Genomic DNA, 25,251 nt, shown 5'->3' with positions numbered 1-25,251 from the left:
TGACTGCGTCCCATTTGGAGTGTTGATTTCAAATCCATTGTGAAGCTTGTGTGACTTGCTCTTGGCTTGAAAAGAAAAGCCTGTTATCTAGATTTATAGATTATATTTATGCTAAACAAGACCAATCTGCTAAACTTTATTTTCTCAAGCTCTCGTGGCATAGTTAACTCGTCTAGCATGATAAACTGACGCACAGCTCTGAAGATTTATCTTCTTATGTTTGCAAAGTCTTTAGAGCCATATGGAACAAGTCAGACAGTAATGACAAATAAATTGCTAGCAGCAATTTGATGACAGCCTTTTCTTTTCCTGATTATTTACAGCAGTGGTATACTGATATGCAGTAATGAGCGGGGTCTTCATGAATTCCATAGCTGTTCAATGACGCCAATACAAATCATTGTTATAAGTTGTCATCAATCATTTGCACAAATGCTAACAGAAATGCCTTGAAATGATTTCATGTGCCGCTGTTTGTCTGTAGTGAATTATATCAGAAAAAAGGGGGAAAAAAATACAGCGTAAATATACAGTACAATCATTGCTTTCATCATTTTGCTATATAGGTAGCTTGCGGTAATGAGAAATGTATACATTTTGACACAGCCTCTAAATTCTAAATGAAGCAAAGCTCCCTCTGTATTTACAGTATGCAAGACCAATGACCGTGTGGCTCTTCTAGACATTCCCAATTTTTGCTTGCGGCACTCAAAAAAATTTTGCACAATTTTACAACCACTTCCGTCACAATGTAAGCTTATGGGAAAAAGTCACATTGTAATTACAGGGCTTGGCCACTACAACAGATGCGTCGAAGTCTGGTGCACTTCTTGGATCTTGTGTTTTTCCCTGCATTCAGTCTTGAAGGTGTTATTGATATTTTAGCCACTAATTGTGGCATTCCATGTCTTCTCCGCACATTTGCATTCATGCCACAAAACCATTGTTGTTCCAATCATCTGCCCCCTCAAGTGGTTGCCAGTTACTGCATTAGCTTACATTGCTGATGCTAGCTAGAAAACATTTATGTTGATAACACTCGTTAAGGCTAACATTGCTAATGTTAACCAACACTAACTTTGCTTACACTAACATAGCTAATGCTTAGTTAGGCCAATCAGCTGCTGGTTGAAGCTTTATATTTAGCGTACAAATACATGAGTAGTATCAATCTTATACATCTCATCTGACTGTTCCTTTTAACATAGGTTGTGGTGGGTTTCTTGCAAAGGTAAGAAGCGTCATTCTGTGTGTCATCATTTCTGACCTCCTTTTTTGATCCCTCATTGCACAGATGGCATCGCGTGGCTATCAGCGTGGAGAAGAAGGCTGTCACCATCATTGTGGACTGTAAGAAGAAGCTGACCAGGCCGCTCGCCAGAAGCGACCAGGCTGTCATCAACACAGAGGGCATTACTGTCTTTGGCACCAGAATCCTGGATGAGGAAGTCTTTGAGGTAAGGTGGCCATGTTGAATCACTATTCGACTGGATTAAGCTAGCTGTGTTGTTTATTATGGGATCAATTGGTTGAAAGAAAACAAACAGCGCCAGGAGGCGATTAGCACTACCATAAACAGCTAGCTTGCCTAAATTAGTTGTAAAACCATTTTTACATTTCTGTTTATATAGAGATTGAACAAATGAGATGCAACTTGATGAGCAGTGCACATTAAATATGTTGCTTGGCATATTTTTGAACTTTGAAAGAGAGTCAACTCATTGTTTGCCTTTGTGTCCCGTCTTTATGCTAACCCCAACTCATTGCCTCCAGGCACCGGTTCCCACCTACTTTATCTTGAACTATTATGTAATTGTTCCCCTAAGTTGTTCCTCCTCCTCTGGTGAAGAGGACTTAAGTATGTGCCAATGACTAATTTATCATTATTATTATCTAGTCTTTGTACACACCTCTGGCGTTCAAATCCGTGTAAGAATTTGGTTTAAGATTTCCATCCAGTGTTTTCCATAATCTGCAATGGAGTGTCTTTTACAAATAAAATGGAGAAATTCACTACTAGATTGAAGAAATTGTGTTTTCAGGCAGTTTTGAAAGCTTACATAGATGCCGGTGATTTGTCTATACTGTTTAAGAATGAATGTAATTGAAAGCATATTGTTAATCTTAGGTACCATTGTGAAAGGGTACAATTTAAGTATCTAAGACTTTAAGTCCAAATGCTTTAAGGCCAGACATTGTCTTTCATTAACTTCTGCATAGAGTAAATGGTGAATTTTATTGGCCAGAACAACAATATTGGCTTTGTGCGCTTGGCAAGAGCCATGAGCGATGTCTGTGGAAAGGCTATTTGCACAGTGTGTTGTTTAAAGTGTTTTTTTCCTCCCAACACTGGTTTCATTTGTGGGAATAGTTTACATAATAAAAGGAAGCCTGAGGTCTAGTATGACTCAGTTGTTCATATTGGACAGTGTGTTTTAGAGCTACCTGTGAAGTTATCTTGCATTGTTCCCTCAATAACTGTGAGCTCAAAATCAAAATTTACACCTCAGTTTATGGTGACCGAGGCGGTGATTACAAGATGGAGGTCCAAGCTACCAGGTTAAGCACAGGTAGCTGTGAGCTGAGTGGAAAATGTGAGCTGAATTCTCGCTCCAAAGACAATAGCCTCTCTTTGATGTCTGTATGAGGAATGCTTGCTAAGTAGAACAGCCTGCAAAATGTTTGCCTTCAGGTCAGAGACGAGTTTCCACAGAAAATGGGATCCCACACTTTCTCCAATGATGGGGTTTTTGGCAAGCGGATCGCATTGCTAGATATTGAGATTAAACGTATAGACAAGTTTAGGCGATAAGAAGAGTCAGTCCAATTCACAGCAATACTTTATGCACATTTGACATTGCTGTTTCAATGTGCACAATCATAGTAGATTAGTGTAATAACATTACCAACAGTTAAGAATGTATGAGTGAAAGCCACAGTGATTAGAGTTGGTATTGTAATTAAGGTAATTAAGAGTTGAGTGGAGAGTATAAAAGTAGCCTTGCGCATTCACCAAGCCTTTTTCTATTTTTGATGCTGATTTATAGCCAGCTCTCTGGCTTTTGTGAGGGCTCTTTGTTTGAACTCGTATTACGCTAAATGGTGTTGAATTGCAGAGCAATTTGTTTTGTTCTCCTGGAGAAGAGAAAATTAGTCCTTTCTGTTCCAGGGGTTGAGACTCTTTGCACGTCGCAAGGTGGTTTTAATTAGTGTATCACACAATAGAAACGCTGTGGTGGCTGAGCTAGAAATGAAGCCATATCTTAAACTGTAATTATTTCCACTTCAGGTTTAATAATACCAGATTTGTTGATTGCAAACTGACTGCTTGTAGGCACACTGCATTGTTAATGGGATAATTATAACTGTCCACAAGGGTTTTTGGCTGAATACTATTAATTCCAGTGGATCAAAACAGGTTTGTAATGTAGATAGAAGCCATGGCTTAGATTGGATTGTTTCTTATGGGATTAAAGTTTGGCGTACATTGTACAGCTGTTGAAGGTATACTACAATCAGTATACCTTGGAGGCTATGCAAACTTTTTGGAACACTGCAGGCTGTATTATCTACTAAAAACAGCGTGAAAATGTGAAACATCTCCTGTACACAGTCAGGTTACTGAGTACAGACAATCCGAGGTCTTTTATTTAAAATAATGTATGTTTAAATCTTACAAAGATGCACCAAAGGCATGGCTTGAATCTAAAATGTTATTTTTTTTGGTGAATGTAGTAGTTTCCAGCTGGTGGAAGTAAAACATTTAGATGACTACTGGGCAGCTTACTGTAAAGAATACTAAAATATTTTGGAAAACACTCAGTGGTGGGTAAAAGGATTGATACCACTATGTCTGGGCGTCAAGTATGGAGCTTTATCTGTGAACCAATTAGCCTAATTAGAAGTAACCTTGTTTATACCCCTACAGCTCACAATCTATTGTGTTGCCTCTCCTTTGTTTAGTCCATACATCAACAATTTGATATCAGCATATCGGCATTGGTCCCAAAAAACGAGTCAATAGGTTCCGGCTCTAGTTTTAGGGGAAGTTATGTGCTTTGTGACCAACAACCAGCACTTTTTTTCAAAAACATCCGAAAAACAACACAAAAAACAAGGTTTGTGATGAGTCCACTGATCAAATGTCGAAACAAGACAAAACTTTCCAGAGGATTGATCCCAGAGATATTTTTTTAATTCCTTAACCTTCATTTTCCATCGTCTTCAGGTCAAACCTTTCCTTTGAATGATAACATGTCTTAAAATTCAGTTTTAATGGCTGGATTTCCATGAAATGTGTTATGATTATTCATGATGCCCAGAGGATGAGTTTCTGATGACCTCCTGACTGGATCCCACTGTAGCTGTAGGGAAAGATGGGAGTCCATCCAGACTCTTACCATAACCATGAAGGACTCTACCTTACACTGATCATCTCCAACTCCAAGCATTCCAGTTTACTCCTATAAAAATACCCATCTCAAGGCCCGGTACACTAAACTAACCTCCATAAATGGATCAAACAAGAGGAAAATATTGACCTCCGGTGTTTGTTTGTTTTTGAATAATTAAAGATTCACAGCTATGAGAACACATCCACAACTGAGCAGGTTCAGAAATTGTGGCTGTTTAGCATACCTACCTTGAGTTACACAGCTTTTGAGCCGTTCTCCAGTTTAATTACTGAGGTTGGCTGTGAGCTTTATCACTAAAACTCCTTTGAGCAGTGCGCACATGGCTACATTACTTCAGTAGATTGCATAAGCAGGTGTCAAAGCTGGAAGCACAGGGAAGAGTGAGGGCTAGAGGAAAATATGATCAGTTTGTTCTTAGTCTTGGCTCAGATTGCACAGCTGTTTAAAAGATATGCTCTCTGACTGGGCCTCCAAAATGCCCTTTTTCCACTTTCTTCTGGGGTTTTTTTTCTTCCTTTTTTTCTTTTTTTAAATAAAAGCCACAAGATATTTGAATCCTCTCTCATTCTTATGCAAATCCTTTCCTCAGCCTTTCCACAGATTTTTTTTGTTTGCGCAGTATGTCTGAGTTTGTTTTACGTTTGTGTTGTTCTGTGCATGCATGCATAAAAATGTGTGTCTTTGAGATCGATCGGGGAGAAGAGAGGCGACGACGCTTTGTTTATATGTCTGTCATTACTGCATAGTAGATTGTTCCAGAACGCTGTCCCTCATTCCGGACAGTCTTTGGCAGAGAAATCTAACAAGACTCTGATGGGCTCTAAGCCCTAAAGTGAATCATTGTTTATGATAGAGCTGGCAAGCGAAGAAGTCTGACTGTTTCTCATCTGTCTCAGTCCCCCCTCACCCTCCAGTACTCGTCACAAAATTAATTTGGTTAAGGTTGTGTAACAGGAATCCAGTAATTAATTCATATTTGTATGAGTCTTACTGTGACTGAGAGGTTCATCCGTCACTTCTTTAGCTTTTCTTCACGATAGTTCTGTCTTATTTGGTCAAACTGTATTTGTTTGTTATCTTCAAGTCCCTTGAGTTGTGACCCCTGACTAACTGGCACCAGCACAGTCAGGAAGTAACGGACCCAAGGTGCTTCTCAAAAAACCTTTGCTGATGGAAAAGACCAGTAGGAAAAAAGAGAGAGAGATAGAGAGGGAAAGAGAGAGAGTGAGGACAAGCAAGCAGATGGTTCAAACAGTTCAACAGTTTTGTGAGCTACTGGCAGGCGAAATGTTTTAATATTCGAAGGGTGCAAGACTTTTGTGTGCCCCCAGTGCTTGAAAAGAAACGTTATCCCTCCGCTGACCACAAAGGCTGCATTTGATAAAACAGTGGGAGAAATCTGGAGAGTATTACACATTTTTCCTCTCTTCTGCTTCTCGGTTAATTGTTGTCCTTGTACAGTTTTGAAATTCCATCCCCTCTATTTGTTCTTTCAAGATGTGGTGCCCTCCCACAGTTTGGAAAGGAGGCTTTTTTTTATTAAACGTGTGTCAAGTTTGTGCAGAGGTTAAAAGAGATAAAAATCAAGACAATACGAAAGTGACTTACGGCTCAGACAGATACTGCAACTTTGCACAGTATGCATGCATTTGTGAGCGAACACATCTGCAGAAGTTGATTTGAACATCCAGTCTGCACGACCACATCTGGCTGATGATGCCTCTGGAAGTTCAGTGTGTCACGAAGGTCACAATGGCACCATTAAAGGTTTCGTTTGAACTGTTTCTCGTTATGGTGAAAAAGTTTTTACTGCAAAGTCTGGGGATCATCCTGAGTGTGGACATAAAATCCGGAATAAAATAAGAGCTAAAATATGCACCCATATTGTCATCTTAGATCTAACACCAGGTTGGAGTTTTTCCATTCCCTGTTGAGAGCCCGTACAGTTACGCTTCAAGACATGATAGAATCCTGGTGTAGCTGCGTTTTCACATATAGTAGCAAGCCAAGTAAAACTTTTTAACACAAACATATAATTGGTGACCATGGCACCCTTTTGTTCTCTAGCCCCTTCATGTATGCATTTGTGTTTCTGGGTCAAACTGCAGATGCTTCAGATGTATTTCCAAATGTGTTTTCCAGGTGTATTAATATCATCCAGCTGCCCCTGCTGCACCTAGCCACAGAAAATAACCTTTCAACCACCTAGTGATGTACTTGCATATCGTTCTGTGACTTAGTGGAAACTATTAGTGTAGAGTAGGGCTGCCAAGCATATTATTTTTGTTATTGAATAATATGCCAGTTATTTTTCTGACTGATTGTTTTGCCTAATATAACCTCCCAGAGAGATGATTTATTCAGATGTGTTTGTTTGGTCCAACCAACATTCCAAAACCCAAATATGTTTCAAACAGACAAATTAAGCAAATCCTCACATATGTAAAACTGTAACCAGACAACGTGTCATTTTTGTTCGAAAGATAATTTCAACAAAAAATGTCTTAATAAACCAACTGGAGGTTATATTCTTAAAAGATTGGTAAAATCACCTTATTTGGCAAAACCGAATTCAAATTTATTGCAGTTTTTTAATTACGCCATTACCTTAAAAAAAAAAATTGTTCTCAATTTCCTGATTTGAATGTCTACACTTCAGGTGCACATATTATAGTTTCTGTAGTTCCACTTGTGTGTGTCATTACATGTGTCCCCCAAATTTGTACAAAGTTTTTGATGAGGCTTTGAAGCAGCACTTGGTCTTTATAAAGGATTATACCATCCAAAATCATTAATGAATGAATGAATGAGTGAATAAATTATGATTATATACCATTAAATGCACCAAAAATTGCATTGACCCATAGTGAGCTTAAGCAGCTACCAAATAGATACATAGATAAATAAATGTAATGGTAAAATGTCATTAAATACAGAGGTAAATTAAAGCAGATATGTCAATGTATGTCACATTATAACAAATGAATACCTACATGTATTGTCAATATTACCTTTGGTGTATTTAATGGCATTAATTTGAACCATTTTTTTTGTATCTTTTCATTTCTTTATTTAGTTCTGATTTTGGCAGTTTCAGTCCTCCATAGATCCCAGGGTTTGTTCTGCCAAATTAAAGGCTTACCAGTCAAATGCTTTAGGTCAAAGGAACACGTGTTGGAACCACGATTAAAGTAAAAGCATGGATGGTTTAAAGATTTGCCATCTCAAGCAAAAGGAGGATTTGAGTGCAGATTTTAGAGCAGGAATGTGTTCTGGGCCTGAAAGAAGAAAGCCAAAATTGAGGTTGGTAACCCTCCAGGAATTGACACTCTGATGTTGATTAAGTTTCTAAATCAAGTATAGACTTAATTTTCCGGAGCCAAACACAAACTACAGCTTTGTTTATGCCTCCAAATTAGTCTCACAAATACAGGATGGGAAAAACCCCCGCGTCTCCTGTCACGTCTGATCTGGTGCCAGCAGGAGCTACAGTATCTGCATCCAATCAAAGCTTTGAGTCTCGATTTCTGAGGCGGGTCATGTGTTTTGTTGCACGCTGATGAGGTAATCTTTCCTCATAATCCGATGTCAACTACTCACCTAATCATATCCTCCCCCCCTTCTGTCTGAGTGGCATTCAGAAGCTCAGATTTGACGTCCTATTAGCAACACGATGCCGAGGATAGATTTTATGGTCTGCTGAGTAATAATTGTAATACTGCCCACTATTAGATGATCATCAATCTGCCAGTTGTTTCCCTTCGGTGACTAGGCTGAATGGGTTGTTCGTTGGAAGCGGCAGCAGGAGGTTATCTTGTCCAGAGAAGGGAGAATCCATTGTTGTCTGTCTGCTGTTTCAGATTTCTTTGCTTGAAAAGACGTGAAATGTGTGGTTGAGGAAAAAAACAGTGGTGCATTTATGTCCAAGACCAAAAAAACAGCCATTTTCTCAAGATGGTTTGCCCATGGGGGAAATGTAGGCGAGGAGAAGACTCTTCTCTTGTCTTTGATCACTCCTTTGGTCCTCATATGGATTTTTCTTCTTAGGATGGTCATTGTTACTGTGTGAGATGAAGGTTAACGTGTGCAGAGGCACATCATTTGTACACAGACCCATTATTGTATCCGCTGTAGTGTTGCCGAGATAGATGATCCATTCCAGCATTGTGTCTGTGCCAGCTCTGAATGGAGCCAGGGTATTACTGTAGATCATTCCTTGAATTCTGAGGAGGAACCTCAACAGATGCCAGAGAGATGTGCAAGACAATCCAGACAATAACATCAACAAAAGCACCGAGATGCAGACGAAGGACAGACGGGGTAAAAGTAGAGAGGGGGAATGGCGAGGGAAAAGCCGATCGGGGAGTATGGGAGTGATTGAATCACTGACCGGCTTTAAAAATGAGTTAAATGTGTGTGGTCTCTTGTCATGACATTTTTGGAATCTCCTGCTTGTTTTCTTGTTGTAGCCACTACATTCTTGCTTCATACACCTTATTTTCTTCCTAAATTTACATATAAACAGAGCTTTGAAGTACAATTAAGTGAGACTGAATGAACATAAAAGGCAGTACTGTCCATACACCCAGAGAGGAGAAAGCAGACAGAGATCTTGCCAAACGCAATATGTCTTTGTTTCTTCTGTGTCCCTGGCTTTGACTTTCTCCATTTGTGGATTATAACTGAGGACTGGATAACACATTATCTGAGACCCTCTGTCGGTCATTGTTGTTTTTAGTATGATAAAAGGTTCAAAGGGTTCAGGGTGAATGTGTGAGTGTAGGTTCAATAAACTCTAGTACTCTCCTGTAGAAACACCCTGCTCCACACGCCTTCACACCTGGAAGCTGCCCAGTGCAACAACAGTTTGATCTGTTGTCCACAGTTGGGCATGAAATGCCTGGCTCAAGAGCTGTTTTCACTCTCCCCACCCAGATTTATTCTGCAGTCTCAGAATCGAGCTGGCAAACCTCTTGTCACACATGTTCTGTAAAAGTGACTGTTGCTTTCATTATGGTGCTGTGGATGCTGAGGACAGAAACAGAAACAATTTCATTAAATGTACAGTACTTTTTATTCAAATATTTCCATTTTTTCTTACTTTGGCGGTTATTCTGGATTGCTTGCCATCTACAAACCTGATACACACACTGGGCTCTATCTTGCACTCAGCGCAATTGACTTTGTACACTGGCGCTTGTGTAATTCCTATTTTGCATTCGGCGCACATTGGAATTTTCCCTCCGCAGACGCACGTCCTTAAATTAGGGAATGACTTTGCGCTCCGGGGGCGGTTCAGCGCAAAGAAGAGGCGTGTTCCGGCGCAAACGTTAACTGGTGCTATTTTGCTGTTTCAGAAAACACTTCCACAACAGACCAGAAAAAACCTAGTCTAAAGTCAGTGGCGCTCATACAGAAGCTATTTTAAGGGCGCATGCTTGGCCATAATGTAGTGTGTGCTTAACGTGCATACACTTTGCTTCTCTCATCTACAAGGAAGCATTTCCCATTTTTGCAAACCATACAAAAAAAAGTTGAAAAGATTTCAACAGAAGAACTAATTCTTTTAGTGGGGGGAGGAGGAGGAAGGGGCACAACAGGAGCAGGTGGTGCGTTTGGAGACTTGAGGCGATGCGCCTGAGAGGCCGCAGCAACATCAAGACGGGCATTAATACCTTGCCGCAACCCACACAGTGCGGTCCGGTCTGACAATGCTGCCACGGCGTGTAGTGGGTCTGGATCCTCTGCACCTTGGTGTTTGCGCTGCTCCCTCATCAGCTGGCCGTTGCGCACTGCTCGGCCGTGCGCACTGCGCCCGAGGCCAGGTGCGACGTCCTGGGGATGCCAGTCGTAGAAACAATTGTGGCAATTTCCTCACACGCCCGTTTAACAAAAGCTAATTTGGATGGATTTCTCCCATCCCCATACAATGCCACTTCTCGGTCTTTTACAGCCCTGACGAGAACGTCGGTCTCCTCGGCTGTGAACCACTCCTGGCGTGCGCCTGGCAAATTCGCCATTATAATAGCAATGCACCATGGAACAAGCGCGCCTGCTCTTAAAGGGAATGTGAGATGACGCTCTGATTGGTTTATTGCACGTTACGCCCAAACCACACCTATGACTAATGTAGCTACTTCAGACCAACCCATTTTAGATTTGCGTCGGGCGCAAGAGTCATTTATCCCGCCGGCATAATAGCAACAGCGCCTGAGATCCGCCCACAAAGCTACATGCGCTTTGCGTTTGATACTTGTGTTTCAGATCGTTAAGATAGAGCCCACTGACACCGATCAGCTGTGTTACAATTTGAAACAAGTGTTCCAGGAACTTTTGTTCCCTATTGACACCTGAGCTACATTTAACTCTAAGATCCAATCTGTAGAGATTCTCTAGTTAATACCTCACAGAAAAACTGGTTACTTTTTCAGAAAATAAAGTTCAAATGAATTTGAGATGACACAGACTTTTTGTTCAAATTCATTCAACTACATCTCCCCTGTTGTTGACAACTTTATTTAGATTATATTGCCAACTTAACAGTACATGCTACTAACATCACTTTGTTCCAGCAGTTCAGTTGTAACTTGTTTTAACAGCTGTTTTAACGCATCATCATCATAATATTTTTTAAAAACATAAAACATAAGCATGTGTCTAGCTGTGTCCGTTTGTCTGTGCAAAGAGTATCAAGCTCCTTCTTATCAAGTACCTTCTCCTTAAAATGATCCATATTCATAAAATCCATTGTTTATGTTTTCTCATGGGATCTGCAAGTGATTGAAGCTCACTCAGTGCTCATGCATCAGTCCATATATAAAAGATAAGCATGTGTGTGTATCTTCTGGTTGTTTGGGTTGCTCAACACCCTGTTGAGATTTAATGGCGACATATCATAGGAGCATGGGGGCGGTGAATATCTAATCTATTCCAGAGGTCTAAGCTTGTACAGATGTTGCCTCCTGTAACTTAATGCAATCTGCATGTATGTGCTTCCTCTCACAGTGGCCACCCTGACCATGTCTTTTTTCACCTCAGCACAGCCACTTATTTTCTCCAAGTAATTTTCCCTATTTATTTGTCCTCGTGCTGCTTGTGCCAGGTGGATTCGGATAAAGCGGTCAGCTGAGGTGCCCATACGTTAGATTTGGTATAGATAACATTCTCCACATCAGTGGCATAGCAGTTCCTGGTTTAGAAATTCCTAAGGCGACGATCATGGAAAAAGAGCCTCTGGCTGATGGAAGGGTAGGGAGCGGGGATCTAATTTCCTTTTCCAAAAGCTCATGAAAAACAGACGGCCTCAGATAAGTACAGACCTTGGTTATTTATCTGCTGTGTAAGGGGACTTGCCATCTCTGATGGCTGAGTGAGGGGACTGTACAATAGCTCCTTTTTTAAGAGCTTTCAGACTCCCCTCAAGTCTTGATTTACTCCATACAGTTATATGTAATTAATAGTCAAGAGATTACTGCCTCTGGTACTGCACAACATCTGCTTTGTTGTTTTATTGTCACATTTTATTATCACCACATTGGTGCAAAGCTTGGGCAATCAAGCGTGGAGGAATAGGTGCAGGCATCAACATTTGGTTTCCATTTGGAATCATAAAAGAAACAAAGAAATAGACAACGTGAGAGGTCTTTGGAGTTATTTTGGGCCTCGGGGCTCTGGAAACAAAAGTCACGTTCATTCTCCGCACATACAGTGTCAGCTGATTGGCAGTTGGAGCACTTCCAAGGCTTGAATGGCCATGACATTTCTGGTTAATCATCAGTATAAAAGATTAGTAACTGTGTCGGAAAATGCTCGATCAGAAAGTCAAAAGTCAAACCATGTGTTCAGGAAACCTTATACACTGTTCAGAAGTGTAAATCCATCCAATTTTTTATGCTGGATCAATTTTGGATGTCACTGGTGACTTGTTTTGTTCCCAAATGCAATAATGAATGTTCTGCATTTGCTACAGATTGTATTTCTTACTGGCTTCCCCTCAATAGCAACAGTGGCTAAGACTCCCTGGTAAAGCATTATTTGGTGCCTTGTGCCAAACCAAACTGGGAAAATTTCTCAGAAACTAAGTTGAAATAAATAAAACTGATGGCCATAACATAAACCTATAGTGTAGTTAATTATCCAGTAGGCTTGTTATGTTCACAAACAGTGAGGATAAAAGAAAACTCCTTACTTCGCAATTCGTGACTGTGAAATTTTTTGTGGTTTCTGCTGACAGTCTGCTTTTCTTCTCCTTCTTCACTTCTTCCAGGGTGACGTCCAGCAGCTGCTGATAGTGGCAGACCCCAGGGCAGCCTTCGACTACTGTGAACACTACAGCCCTGACTGTGAAACCCCCAACCACCACGACACCCCCCAGGCTCAGGAACCTGAGGGCGAGGTCAGTATCTGGAAGGGAGGGGTGGGGAGAAGGTTGGGCGAGATGGATTTAGGATTAGAGATTGGGTGAGAGGAGTTGTTGACTGGAGGGAGGGAGGACAAGAGAGTTGGGAGAGAGGAGGGGGATGTTGGGAGGGCTTGAGAGATAGTTGGATTTGAAGGAGGGAGGGATAGTTGTCACGATGAAAGGAGGGGGGAGCAGGGAGGGAAAGTAGTTTGGGGGCTGGAGTTTGAGATTTAGTAAAGATGATAGCAGGAATTTGGAAAGAGGCCTTCAGACTTGGGTGTTGTTTGAGAAAGAAGACGAAGGAAGAGAATAAGTGAGGATGCGTGGAGGAGTGAAAATTAAGTGCGCAACATGTAAGAGTTTTAGATTGGATTAATTCAAAAATGTATTAAAATTATCAACAGAATGTAAAGAAATAAAAGTCTAATGTTAGGTCAAAGACATCTATGTTCTGTCTTGCAGAGATATGTAATAAAGTTAGCATGTAAACCAGCTAGCCCTGGGTCTGAAAACCTCTAGCTGCATGGCTAATTGAGCTAACAAGCTAATGGCAGCTACAGTCATGAATGCATAGAATTGAGTAAGCAGTTATGCCCCCATTTGTGTAGAATATAAATTCAACAGGTGCCATTCATACATATTTTACCTTCAAGTAGATCAATATGAAAGACTGGCTGATGCACGGTAATTGGTTATGTACCGTTAGCATTTCAGCTGTTTGTCTCTCTATAACAGGGAACGTTCGGGGTGACCCGTCATACTAATAAGGTCAATTCCATTTGGAACATGGATGCTAGCAAATTAGGCTATAGCCCCTTTCTCATAAAGTACACACTAGTTAGCCAACCTTTGGTAACGTTAACACTGAGTCCCACCAGATTCTACTTTTTGTTTATGTTAATGCTGAGTGATCAGCAGCGCCAGCACACTTGTGTTTTGTTAGTCCATCATGAACAAAGTAGGGTGTGTAGCTAGCGGTAGCTATCTGTCTTTCAAGGGTCCAGATGTGATCATTACAAAGACAAAACTGTTAAAAACTCACAGCAAGTGGTATCCCTGTAACCTCAGCACTCTGCACTTTACCACGTCATTCAAATAAGGACATGAAGCGTAACACAGGGAATGCTCAAATCACAGATGGGACTAAGCAGCGGCCTTCTGTTTCCCCACCCCCAACACTTCTGTAATATAAACAATGGTCTGAGACAGCTAATAGTAGCAGTAGAAAACATTTGGCCTGGTTGAAGCCAGTACAGCGTTTGTCTGCCAGAGAAACACAAAAAGCTGAACATATTTTCCACAAATTGGGTGAAAACATTTTACAAACATTCCTCATGGCAAAAGTTTGACAGAGACTGGCTTGTACGACTTTCCATGTCAACTCTTATCTGTCACTGCCTTAGATTCGTGTTTTTTTTTTTTTTCACTCTTGGAAACATGCTGACATATCAAAATATATGGCTGACTTGGAGTCCATCTTTTGATTTTTTTTATTTTATTGCCCTTGGCTCCACAACATCACTTGTAGCCTCTTCAGCCAAAAATCCTAATTAAAATACAGCGCTTTGTGTCGGGGCCTCATTTTTCCCTCCTTGTCTTCATTCTGTGTTATTTTGCTAGTTCAAGCCTTTTTTGTCGGCTGACATTTTCCTTCAGTATTTTACTAAATAAATGATGAGCTCACACTGGAAACTTTTCCTTTTTCCCTGCCACGAAGTCTGAGCCCACTTTGGAGTGGCCCCGTGATTTATATCACTAACGAGTTCTGCAGGCTCTGCCCAGACTCCCAGGGAAATATAAGCTGTTCCTTCCCCAGCTAGACTCCTAGTACCTGGAAAAGTAGACTTGAGATCCCTGGTTCAAGAAAAAATCAGAAGCCGGTTCTATTTGAAAAATATTGGCTGTACAGTGGGTACCATGTCCTGGAAAATGTTGCTTCATCATCAAGTTAATCTTCAGCTCCAAGTCAAGGAGCTTGTCAATTCTAAATAGACAGCAGGGAGCAGTTTGGATACAAGAGGAGTGCTGTAAATCTGGTTTATTCATCGTCGGGTTCTGTACAGTTGTAACAGGAATGTTTTTCCTGCATTCCAACTCGGTATTATCAGGAACCGGTTTCCCTCTGTGGAACTGAGAAATACTTCCTCCAAAGGACAAAACAGTGCTGTACAAGGACAAAACACTGCTGTACAAGTAGACCTAAAACAGTGTTTGTGTATGTTGAGGTCTGAGCTTCTATCCCCGAGAATTCTTTTTCAACCAAACTTCGACAACTCTACAAAGGCGCTGAGTGTGGCTGTAACCTTAACCTGTGAAGATGCTCCTTGACCTGAAGCCTTTGCAGTTGTCAGCCACATGTCTGCAGCTGGGTTAAAAGAGGAAGAGTGATGCTAGAGGATGAAGGGGGTGTTTTTTTTTTTTTTTTTTATGAGCACTCTTCAGTATTTACGCCTTTCATCCGAGGGTTGTGGTGAAGGTCTTCGGCTCAGCCAAGCACTTCAACACCATAAATCCCTCCTTCATTCTCAATCTTTTTTCTTATTTTTCTCTGACCTTCGCCTTCTCCTCTCTCCTCTAAGTCGGTCTGGCCAGAGCATCACTCTTGTGTGACCTCTCGCTCTCTCTGGGCCGCTGAGCGGACGCCTGGCCAGCATTGCAGCAGCTCGTGGTTCTTGTATTATTTTTATGAGCTCAGCAGCCGTCCAGGGAATAATATTTATCCCTGCTGCTGATAGAGCGATGTATATCAGGGGCTGGTCTGTTAACTTAATCTACCTCGCTTTTTCGTGACAGCAAACTAAAAGAAAAGGGCAGATCAGCAGGAATCTTAGGGTTTTGACAAAGAGCTAAGGTGGCTGAATTGCTGAGTATTATATCGGCTTGGCACACCAATAAATGTCTGTCTGACATAAATGTCTTAAGGGAATAGTTTAGTTTATTTTGGGGATTAATCTTATTTGCTTTCTTAAAAAGGAGTTAGATGACTGGGTCGACGCCACTTTCATGTGTGTGGTTATTGTGAGGCTGAAGCCAGGAGGCAATTAGCTTAGCTTAGCATTAAGACTGCAAGCAGGGGGAACAGCTAACTGTCAAGCCACAAATTGACATTTTTACACTGCAGCTTTTGGACGGATTAAAAAGACAACACATAAGTGAGCTTTAGAGATGCTTGTTGGTTCCCTTTAATTGGAGCCAGCCCGGTGGTTTCACTCAGATTTCAGTCTCTGTGCTAAGCTAAGCGAACTGTGTCCAGGCTCTAACTTAATATGAAGAAACTAAATCAGCGTATTTCCTCAGTTGTCTAAGTGTTGGTCAACTGTTGTGGATGACACAGGGAAAAATATAAGTTGAAAGAATATGATTGATGGAGGAACAAACCATAGTGTGCTGATGCCATCTTGCGGATCTTTATTTCATTCAATCCCAGCTTGGATCCTTTTTTTATAAGTTGTTTCCCTGTTTGATGGGGCGAACTTTTTTCAGCTTCTGAAGGGAGGCATGCCAGAAAAAGCTGGGCGAACCACGTTTTTTTAAGTAACATAACTTCAGTCTAATGTCATTGCATGGTGTTTATTATGACGTTTCCGCTTTGGCGGGTAACATTAAATTAATCCTCACATGTAAATAAGCTGCAACATGATAGACAAAGCAGACCACATTATGACCGAGTGGAATGCTTTGGAGATCCTAAAAGAAATATTCTGTTTAAAAGATTAGTAAGACGACACATGTTGTAGTCACAGACTTATTTAACCACCCACCATATTCTTCTATTAAGGTTTTGCCCCCTGCTACTGTATTCTGCATGTTCCCCATAATTTACTAACCTGCGATGAGTCAGCCCAGCTTAAGGTTTCTGTTTTAAAGAGCCCATTAATGAAAGCCCAGGGCCATTGTTGGCTTACAGAATTAAGTGGCAGAGGCAGATACATTTTACTGGCAGTACATTAACCACCAGACATCCTGTTGGAAGCAAACAAGGGTCTTAATTGCTGTTTTCTTGGTTACACACATGAACCTTTCAATAAGGCTCATGAGGTTTGGATTGAAGGGAAGCGGGGGTTGTTGCTGTCATCCATATGTAAAGTTGTTCAGTTTTATGATATGGATGTGATGTTTTCACCATTTGACCATGTTATTCTTAAAATAGCATGACAACACAAAATACATTAAAGGTGCAATAAGCAAATCTGGAGAAAGATTGTTGATTGTTGAGAGATCGCAGATGGCTATCTCACTATCTCGCGTATTGCATCTTTAATGGTTTAAAAATAGTTGACTCACATGCCATGTAAATAATGTACAGTGTGTCTTTCAGGCATCCTGCTGCCTTATTTACATGATTATACTAATTAATCCCTCCCACCATCCTTTTTCCTTACAGTACAATAACTATGATTATGGTGAGATATATGACTACATTGAAGGCGAGTTAACCACTGACAGTCCCCCAACTGAAGGAGCCAAGACCGAGGTAACGCCTTACTAATACAGTTCTCATGACTGTTGCCATGATTGACGCATATACAAGCACTTCATCTCTTGTTGTCCATCTCTAGTCACTCATTTTCATCTGAAATTTTCTCTTCTCATCTCGCTGTCCTTTTTTATCCCCCACTACCTGCTTTATCAGCATATCTTGACATCCTCCCAAAGCTTTAGTTGATTATTTCGCTTCTTTTCATATCTTACTTGTAGCTAAACATATATTACACAAATAATCATATCATAACTATTATAACACGTGTTTTAAAGATCCCTGAATGTATAGAGGGTAACATATCACCCTTACATTCAACATGTTCAAATACAAAACACTCTCGAATGTAACCTGAACTTGAATTTACTCGTCACAGATACAGTATTTAACGCTTTTCTTGTGTGCTGTTCTTGCATGATTTCAGACAAATGTGGGTGGAGACTACTACACGGGTGAGTATGACTACAGCATAGTGGATGGAAATCAGCCTGAGACTCCAACTGACACTGCTGGGCAAGGCCAGGTAACTTCTTTTCAACTGTGCCTGAAAGTCTTTTATAATATAGTAACAACTGTAAATAGTTTGTAGTAAGCTGACAACGTCATTTGGTATATAGTCGTATTACTCTATAGACTTAAAATTAAATTTTTTGTACAATCTGAAAGGTTCTGACCACAGAAAGATTGGTTGAAACCCTGAGGGATCCACTTTTTATTATGGTGTAATATTCTTTGTGCATCACTGACTTTTAACAATCATCCATCCAATTAACATCTACATTCCTGTTTAAATTACATCTGGTTTGAAATGAAATTTCCAAAAATGCTTGGGCATCACAAACAACAAAACATATTTTACGATCGCCTTTAGAGGTTAAAACCCAACAACCTCAGTGAGGCCTCACGGAGAAAAGAAAAAACTGCTCGCTCTGCTCCTTGATTTCCATGAGAAACCGCCCCCATCAAACAGAGTCCGGATCAAGACCTCGGCAGGAAAACTTTGTCATTTAATGAACCGTGACCAATGGAAAATCAGTAGACAGACGCATCCCCTACGTTTATGCCTTATCCTGTATTTGGCAGATCCCGTCTTAATTTGTGCTAAACCATCACATAAAACACAACTTAATGAGGAACATTCGGGGGTTAAACTAAAACAATACGGCTGTGCACTCCGCCAGCCAAATGTCTCTCGATTGCATCGTGATGTATCTTAAGGTGGATACCGAAGCTTCAGTCGGTCTGATGCTTCACATTTATTTGAAATGACAGACCAGAAGGCTAACCACGGAAACTGAACATACACCGTCCCATGCTGGAACACTTGTCTGATTACTGAGGACTGTGATGGATTGGACAACTTTTAGACAATGCCATGAGGTCATATTGTCATTAGATCTGACACGCTACTACTGATAGATGCTTTTAACAAGCATATAACCCTTTCTCTTTCACTGCTAGAAGGCACTGTATTTTTCCACTGATTCAGCATCTCACTCGAAATATCACAAAAACCTAGATTTAGCCATGGATTTTGGTTTTCCTAGATGCCTAGTTGTGGAATAAGATTAAAGATTCTTTAGTGAGTGATTTTACCAGATAATCACAATGTAACAAAATGGATTGGTGACCTGAAGTCCGAGGGTTTGAGCCTTGTGTATGTTAGAAAGATACCTGATTAACTGACTGACTGTTTAGAACATGGAAGCACTCTTACAGAACATTTACTCTCTAATTTATGCACAAGAAACCTCGGACTATGAAAAAAATCCCATGAAGTGAATCACTTTTATGAGTTTTTTTAATCATATGAAAGTAGTTTCACAGAGATTACTCAAGTTGAAAACTTTTTCCTAATAAAAGGTTGCATACCAGGAGTAAATTTGCATGTGAGGCCTGGATATTTTCTCAACATTCTCTCTCAAGACACCATCGATTGAATGGCTAGTGATGCAACTGTTCCTGTACAATCCTGTTTCCTCAGGGCCTAAGACTCTGTGCAAACACAGATGTGTGAAAGCCTTGCTAGTATTTCTTTTGTTGCTTTTTACAAGTTCAGCACTTGAGTTTCACTTCATCTGGTTTTTAATAGTGCTTGAACATTCTTGTTTGTGTTAACACATGCATTCCACCTCCTCACTGTATAGTTTTTTTTACACACACCTTATCTCCATATGTTTTTCCTTGTGACATATTTTACTGTTTACATATAAAACATCAATGTGTCAATAGTTTGGGACATCTCATACTGCCCTGCAAAGACAAACTTTCTATAGATATATATCATTATATATGTAGATATTAATAACAGTGGCTGTTGTCAAAACATATGTGGAGGTTCACATATGTTGAGTTTTGGATGCTGTCCCAAATATGATACATGATTGTGTGCGCAACTAAGTTTAATTTTCACTTAGTTGGTCTCCAATAATTTCAGTGTGTTTAAGTGATAAATACTAATGTCTTTACTTTGATTCATGCTTTATAAATACATGTGAATCATTGAAACTGTTCACATGGTTGCATTTAACTAACCAAACCTCCATGTTCCCTCCTATCTTAACAAACCCCTGCCGCCTCTATGCGATGCCTGGATTGATCGCAGAGCTATGATGGGGAAATAGTGGATGATTACATCACCGGTGTGGAACAGGTCGGGGTAGACCCCACTATTGCTGTGGAAACCGCTGCCCCAGTGGACCCCAAAGAGAAAGTGGATCCGGCCACTGACGTGTATGAGTTTAAAGAATACGACCTGAAGGAATATGACCACAAAGAGTTTGTAGAGAAGCCATACGAATATGGCGATTATGGCGATTATGGCACCACTGACACCAAGCCCACATCTGCAACGTATGATGACGAGTTCGGCCCTGGTGTTCCAGCGGAGACCGACATCAGTGTAAGTGCCGTAGTGGTTAGGAGGGATGGTTGGGGGAGGGGTATGAAATGGTGGTCAGGAATGTGGAAAGATGGAGAAGATGCTGGTGGCATTTCGTTTCAATGGCTTGTTTGCGGTGCCCTTCTTGTTTATTGTTTCTAATGGTATCGGGTTATAGTTTAGAGCATTCTGCATGCACATGCACCAAACACAAATACACAAGCGAGCACAAACACACACACCTTGTCCATCTGAGTCTCCTACAGATAAACAGATGTCGACCCAGCTGTCATTACAGACACACCCTCCATAACCTCTTGGCCTCAGTGACCTTTGCTGTTTATTGGCATGCTCCTCGACTGGTTATCCCACCAATGATCTGTTTGGATTACCTGATGACAAACTAAATCTTTACTAAATGTTTTCCCTTTAAATCCATCTAGATCGATATCTAAAAGCAGACAGACATTTCTGCTGAGCCAGTGTCTTTCATGGCTAGTTTCCAGCCTCCTTCCTAGCCTCAGGATCCAGATTTCAGAGGCAGGAAGTGACACTGTCCCAGTCTGGTTGTTGGCTCTAGATCTGTCTGCCTTGGGTTAATCTGAAGCGCTCTATAAGTCCTATCCATTCTACAGTCTCAGGACACCACAGCCCTGTTTCATGACTTTCTCAAAAAGAGTTTCCTCCTCAGGCTAAACTGTACAATCGAGTGGTTTCTGGACACACTGATGTAGGTGGTTTGTGAATTCCTCTCATGTGAAGTCATTGTATGGATAGTGTCAGGTAACGACCTTTGCATTTGCGCACAGTTGGGGGCTTTTTTTTTTTTTTTGTTGCAGTTCCTGGCTTTAAGGAAGCTTAATAAATACGAGTCAGACCAAAGTATAAATTATAGCCTCTTGCAAAATTATTCTTGTGGTTTATTTTTCCAGCAGGCATGAAAAAAAAATAAAAAAATCTGCTCTTCATCTTTCGAACTACCTAAACCCTTTAAAGCACGCAGCTGACGAGTCAGCATTTTGCTGTGCTTCATTGGTGTTTTAGGCAAACTCTATAAAAGAGAAAACACCCAACGGCACAGGACATCTGCTCTTCACTGGCTTTAATTTGCCCATTTTTGGTCCCATTGCTGCTCTGCCTTTACATACAATGTCTGACCTGTTACTGTGTGAAAGACTCACGTGGTTTGTGTCATGTCTGTAGGTTAGCGAAGGTCAAAGTTACCTGGGAGAGAAAGGAGAGAAGGGCGAACCCGCTGTCATTGAGCCAGTAAGTAAAGTTTGACACTGCTGTGTTTTAATTCCAATAGAGAAATAAAAAATAAAATAAAACTCACATTATCATATCAGGAAGAGGCAAAGTCAGCTTCGTCCAAGCTAGGTTAACTCAGTCAACAAGTTAAATGGCTAACATTCAAATGTTCAAAGTCACATTCACAAATTACCCAAAGGAAATAGATATACTAGGGAAAGAAAGAGTATAAAAGAATATGTTCACACTTTAAGATAATATACTACTAGCTAGGTACTAAGAAGCTAGCTAGCGAACAGACTCGACTGACTGTTGTTTATCCTGGAAACGACAGCTAAATGAATAGCTATGACAACACTAATGCATACATATGTAAAGCTACAAAATGTTAGCTATTATCTGTGTAGCTAGTTGCTAAGTAGCTAGCAGACTAATACTTCATTAATACTAGAGCTGAGCTACAGCTAATTTGAGTGGTGGGTTCTAAGGTAAATGATAATTAGTTAGTACTTTAATGTTGCTTCTATCTATCCATATGTCTGTCTGTCTGTCTAGTTAGCTAACAAGCTAGCTAGCTGAGTAGCCATGTACCTTGTTAGCTGTTTAGCTGTCTGGTCTATCTTGCCAGAATTTGACTTGTTGGTCTGTTATTGTATTATCTGTACGTGTCATATTTCAGAATTAGCGTTGACATCTCTCTTATCAACTGAGACTTTCCTTAAAGATTTATAAGTCCTGAATCGCATTTTCTGAATATTTCGAGGAAATGTAGGTTTTCTTTCATCTGTGCTTTGGAAAATGTCTTTCATATCTGATTTATATCCATGTTTATATATGTTGATTTATTTTGGTTTCCACTGGAACTTAAGGCCATGTCTTTATTTTGCTAAGCAGTGAGTAATACCAGCAAGACTTTCTTCCCTCCTGATGAGATTTAACAAACAACTTTGTTCTCAGAACTACAGACAAAACGCTGCGTAAACAAAATGCCGCAGTACATATGTTTTTTTTAGCCATCCTATACATTTTACCACTACAGGCGAAACACTGACTGAAATAGCATGCACTTAACGTCCTCCTCCCATACCCTCTGTACCACCAAAGGGCGCCCGTCCAAATCTTTGACCACACGCACACATATGCATTATGGAGCAGAACAGTCAGTCTTGAGCTTGTAGCTATAAGTAAACTCCTCAACCTCAAAACCAAAGCAAACCTCTGTCTCTCATTTTCTCCCCATTCTCCTCTGCCTGTGGATTTACACGCTGCCCTATAATGCTACTGTATCCACTTTTCCTTTTTTCAGGGGATGCTTATTGAAGGACCCCAAGGAGCCCCCGGCCAAGCAGTGAGTATCACGTTCTCCCTCACTCCTGTCTGCCGGCTTTCACAGATGGAGAACAGCTAAGGAGGGAAAAAATGTCTTTATGGAAAGAGCATCAGCCCTCATCGCCAGTGAAGCTTGAGTTGGGAGAGACAGTCAAAATGTGAATTTGTGCATGAATGTGTGTACATCTGTGTCTCTGCGTGTGTGCGAGAGCGAGATGGGGAAAGAAGGGGGGTTGGGGGGGTATTTTATTTTGAGGCTTATTTCTTTTTGAACCCGTGTCTTTGCTTCTGTCTTTGTTGGCCTGTGCATGTGAATTACTGGACTGACTGTGGTGGGAATGCTGGTTAGCAGCAGTGTGGGATATAATATGCTAAGTGTATTCGTTTCTCTGTGTGTGATCTCAGGGTGTTCCTGGTACCCCAGGATTGCAGGGTCCCCCAGGTCCCCATGGAGATCCTGGTGAGAGGGTGAGTAAAAAGCTGGCCTCATTTCACAGCAGTTTGCAGATGTTTCCGGGAAACTCTGTCACTCATTCTCTGCTCATTGTGAACATTTGGATTAAGCAACTAGTTTTATATGGCTAAGAGAACAATGAGACATATTTCGACCCATCAATTCAAGCTGGATATCGACCAAAAAAAACATTTTTTTTCCGGTTATAATTGATACTAAAATGGAGATTTAACTTTAGCCTTTGATTTTACTTGTGGAATTATGTGAGTCAACATAAATACCCTTACAATACATCTGTGTTCTGAAGTACAGTCTGGATGCCATGGAATGAATGATATAATTGGACGCAGCCTGCCACTGCAGCAGTAGGGGAATTAGCAAGAAGTGGTAGAGGGAAATTAGATGCCCGTAAACTGTCAATTTACCAACAAAGTGCTGAGAAACAGCTGTGTTGGTATGGTATGCGATGGGACTTGTGAGAAGTTCAAGGAGTTTGCTCTTAAATATGTAGAGGCCTTAATTCTCCCAGCACCGTGGGATTCCACCCATTTATGTGATTGATTGCGATGATTCAGAATAAGTGCCTGTCCCCTTCTAGAAAGCTGGATCTCAGCCTGTTTCTTTTCCAAAATGTGGTGTTTGCCCCGCACCCCTCTTTCATCACCCCTTTAACACATCTACGTTTCTGTCTCTGGAGGTTAACCCTTTAATTGCCAAGGAAAAAAAAAACCCTAACTCGCCTCCTCCGCTATGACCAGCAGACGTTGCCTATACAAAAGCCTTATTGTTCCACAGGGTGATCAGAAAATATTTTGTTGGTCCAAAAGTCATCCCCCCTCCCTTTATTTCCTCCCATGAGAAACAGCTTTGTAGAGCACTGACAGCAGCATTAAAAGCGACTCGTTTCTGTCATCTTGTGGTTTTCCGTTGCGCAGTATCCGCCTGGACTCAACGTTTGATCGGCTCATTTCTCTCATAATCACCGTCTCCCTCCTTTTCACCCAAACACCACTTTCCCAACCATGACATCGAGTCATTTACACTAGATGTCGCTGCGCTTACCATAACAGCAATGGATGGAGAGTATTTACCACTTCTGGGAAAAGACAGATGGGAACACATGGCATCAATTTGAGCCAGTATTCTGAGATTGCTGCACATGACAAGACTGCTAAATAGAGTCTGGTTTCTCCTGAAACACTTGGTCCTTCTTACTATTGATTTTTTTAAAGATAAGTTCTTGTCTATATATAAAACAAAGTATATTCTCTATTGTTAGTCAACTGTCTATTCATATTATTCAGTATGAGCAACGTTTATGCAAGTGCCTTTTAGTAGTTTTAAGCCATGCGCTTCAAGCATTTCAGATGGCCCACTGGTGAATTATCTCGAGTTTTGGATAGATTGCCATGACACTGAGTACAGACTTCCATGGTCCCCAGACAATGAATCCTAGAGACTTTAATTCCTCACTGACTTAATCTGTTCCCAAAGATGCTTTTTGACCCGTCCAAAACTTTTGTTCATGCCAAGACTAAGCCTCAGCTTTAGTTGTGCTTTGACATCAGTGCTTAGATAGGATTCCCACACCCCTCTGCTTTTCATTCTTAAAGTCTTGAGCCTGTAAAAATGCAAAAGTAGGCATGCAAGCATGCTATGTTAAAGATCGCATGTTAGGACTGGCCCTCGTTGTTGCGGTATATCCTGCAGCGTTGGCACTAGTCGGCCCTTGTTGATGGCTTTTATCAGATATGTTCTTGATTAGAAGCGGGTATATCAGTGAGAGTGGTGTCAGAAAATGGTGCTGTAACATAAGGTTTGTTATTTAGCTACTGCTACCTGTGGGAACACGGAGGTATTTCCTCTCACGTAGTTGGCTGTCAGCTGTAGTCTCTGTGGTGTGTTCAAATGCAGCCTTTTGGCCAAGACACAGGCAATATGAGACAATGCAACAGTCAGCCTTCGTCGCCACTAATTCTCTGATGTAGGTCTGGTGAGTCTGGGCCCCTTAGAGTGATGAAAGTTAAGCTTAGCCTGGCG

The 25,251-nt window shown here is 40.9% G+C and overlaps 1 protein-coding gene across 4 annotated transcripts in view; it reads left to right on the top strand.

The window, feature by feature from the left end:
- The window catches only part of LOC115572380 (collagen alpha-1(XI) chain-like), an 89,921-nt gene that overhangs the window by 10,800 nt on the left and 53,870 nt on the right, over positions 1-25,251 (top strand). The window contains exons 4-11 of one of the 4 annotated variants that reach the window (XM_030402390.1): positions 1,295-1,457; positions 12,682-12,810; positions 17,201-17,290; positions 17,721-17,819; positions 19,902-20,198; positions 21,381-21,446; positions 22,735-22,776; positions 23,163-23,225. In XM_030402390.1, the coding sequence (XP_030258250.1) occupies positions 1,295-1,457; positions 12,682-12,810; positions 17,201-17,290; positions 17,721-17,819; positions 19,902-20,198; positions 21,381-21,446; positions 22,735-22,776; positions 23,163-23,225 (949 nt within the window). The remainder of the gene's footprint in view (positions 1-1,294; positions 1,458-12,681; positions 12,811-17,200; positions 17,291-17,720; positions 17,820-19,901; positions 20,199-21,380; positions 21,447-22,734; positions 22,777-23,162; positions 23,226-25,251) is intronic. The other 3 variants (XM_030402391.1, XM_030402392.1, XM_030402393.1) reach the window with 3 other exon arrangements.

The sequence above is a fragment of the Sparus aurata genome, chromosome 21 (genome assembly GCF_900880675.1).
Source record: "Sparus aurata chromosome 21, fSpaAur1.1, whole genome shotgun sequence".
Taxonomy (NCBI): Eukaryota; Metazoa; Chordata; class Actinopteri; order Spariformes; family Sparidae; genus Sparus; species Sparus aurata.
Note: the sequence above shows the minus strand (reverse complement) of the source record. Positions and strands in the feature narration are given on the sequence as shown.